At 39.9% G+C, this 2,004-nt stretch overlaps 1 protein-coding gene across 1 annotated transcript; it reads right to left on the bottom strand.

Annotated features, from left to right (window-relative positions):
* Positions 1–742: 742 nt before the first annotated feature.
* Positions 743–1,711, bottom strand: LOC116860490 (olfactory receptor 5M11). Its single transcript, XM_032846545.1, has one exon. It carries the CDS (start codon positions 1,709–1,711, stop codon positions 743–745), a length of 969 nt encoding a protein of 322 aa, XP_032702436.1.
* Positions 1,712–2,004: the final 293 nt, after the last annotated feature.

Genomic DNA, 2,004 nt, shown 5'->3' with positions numbered 1-2,004 from the left:
TCAATTTTTAAAATTCAAGTGACACAGAAAGTATTCTTTCTTTTCCTAGACCTGAGTATGTAAATTCAGGCTTGCAGGTCAGAAGGAAGAAGTCAGTCCCTATAGTTCAGAGGCCACAGACAGAATTGACAAAACTCTGAAGCAGGAAAAAAAAAAAAAAAAAAAAAGGTCGCTGTATTCCTCTCATCCAATTCCCTTACTGACCTTTTCTAAAAGCACATTCACAAGAAACAGGAATCACTCTCCTGACTCATGCTTTTTAGCTTTACTTAGTAGGTCAGAGAAGTACAGAAAGATGTTTCATAAAGACTCCTAGTCTCAAAAGATAGATGGTAATAGGAATAAAATAAATCCAAGGAACTGAGCTAAGAGCATCTTTATCCTGTTTATCATTGTAAACAATAAGAACACAGGAATGTCCTAAGACATATTAAGTGGGAATTTTCTCTTAGAGCAGTGCTTCTCAAATTTAATATGCTTACAAATCACTATGATGTGATTAAAACCCAGATTTGGATGTAGTGGATCTAAGAGCAGAATGTGGTGCTAAATTTCTAATAAACCCCAAGATGATGTTGTTGCTGATCTGTGGACCACATGTTGAGGGACAAGAGCCTAGATTAATAAGTGAAACTCATTTTTTCCCAGACTTGAGATTTTTAGCTGAGACATTTGAGACATATTCATAGAAAATATCAAAATACATCATCAGGATGCAAAGATATTTGAGCCAAAGATTTACTTATGATTTACTGGAAATTGGAGGCAGTTCCATCTTAGTGACCATATTTCTTCTGAGGACATTCTTCAAGGCTTGCTTTACACCTTTGTTCCGTAGACTGTATATCAGTGGATTAAGCAGCGGACTTACAAAGGTGTAGAAGACAGCTATGATTTTGGATTCCTCGACAGTCTTGTCTGTAGGTGGTCTTACATACATGCAGAAGAGTGTCCCATAAAACAGGGTCACAGCCATCATGTGGGAACCACAGGTGGAGAATGCCTTGTGCCTTCCCTCTGCTGATTTGATCCGGAGGATGGCAGCAATAATGAAGGCGTAGGACACCAGGATGATGCTGAGGGAGTTGGAGAGGTTGAAGCCAGCTGATATGAGCATGGCATGCTCTTTGACATAAGTATCGGTGCAAGAAAGCTTAATGAGTGGTGGGTCAGCACAGTAGAAGTGGTTGATGACATTGGATCTACAGAAGCTCAAGCGGAAGGTCAGGATGGCCTGCAAAAGCCCATCTGAGAAGCCGTAGACATAAGGAAATGTGGCCAAGCAGATGCAGACACGCCTGGACATTTTCATACTATAGTGCAAAGGGTTACATATGGCCACATAGCGGTCATAGGCCATTGCTGCCAGCATGTAAAACTCAGTGAGGAGAAGTGCGATGAAAATGTAACACTGTGTAAAGCAGCCAGCAAAGGTGATGGTCTTCTTCTCTGACAAGAAATTACTCAACATCTGTGGGGTGGCATTTGAGGTGTAGCACAAGTCTATAAAGGCCAAATTAGTGAGGAAGAAGTACATGGGCGTGTGAAGGTGAGAGTCCAGCCTGATCAATAATATCAGGCCCAGGTTGCCTAAGAGGGTGGTGAGGTACACACCCAGAAACAGCACAAAGAGGAGAGGCTGGAGTTCGGGGTTATCTGTAAGCCCCAGAAGAATGAATTCTGTTATTGCACTCTCATTTGTGATGGACATTTTCTCAGAGTCTGGACCTGTGCTAGAAACAATAGAAATGAAGGAGACAGGAAGGTACAAATCATATTACTGACTATTGAAATGATTTTTCTCAGTATCTCCATGTATCATTCATACTATACTACCCTAAACAGATTCTGTACTTCTACTAATCCATTATTTCATTTGTCTTTGTATTGAATTATTATTATATTTCTCTATATAGACACCTCCATTTATACCTATAGCTCTACCTAAGGATAACAATATTTATATCTATTCCTATATCCATATATACAACTGAGCTACATATC

This window comes from Lontra canadensis, unplaced genomic scaffold (genome assembly GCF_010015895.1).
Source record: "Lontra canadensis isolate GAN:19392208 unplaced genomic scaffold, GSC_riverotter_1.0 scaffold176, whole genome shotgun sequence".
Taxonomy (NCBI): Eukaryota; Metazoa; Chordata; class Mammalia; order Carnivora; family Mustelidae; genus Lontra; species Lontra canadensis.
This window is presented reverse-complemented; position numbering and strand designations above follow the sequence as displayed.

Coding starts and splice junctions, on each gene's coding strand:
- LOC116860490 (XM_032846545.1), bottom strand. CDS start 1,711: ATGTCCATCACAAATGAGAGTGCAATAACAGAATTCATTCTTCTGGGG.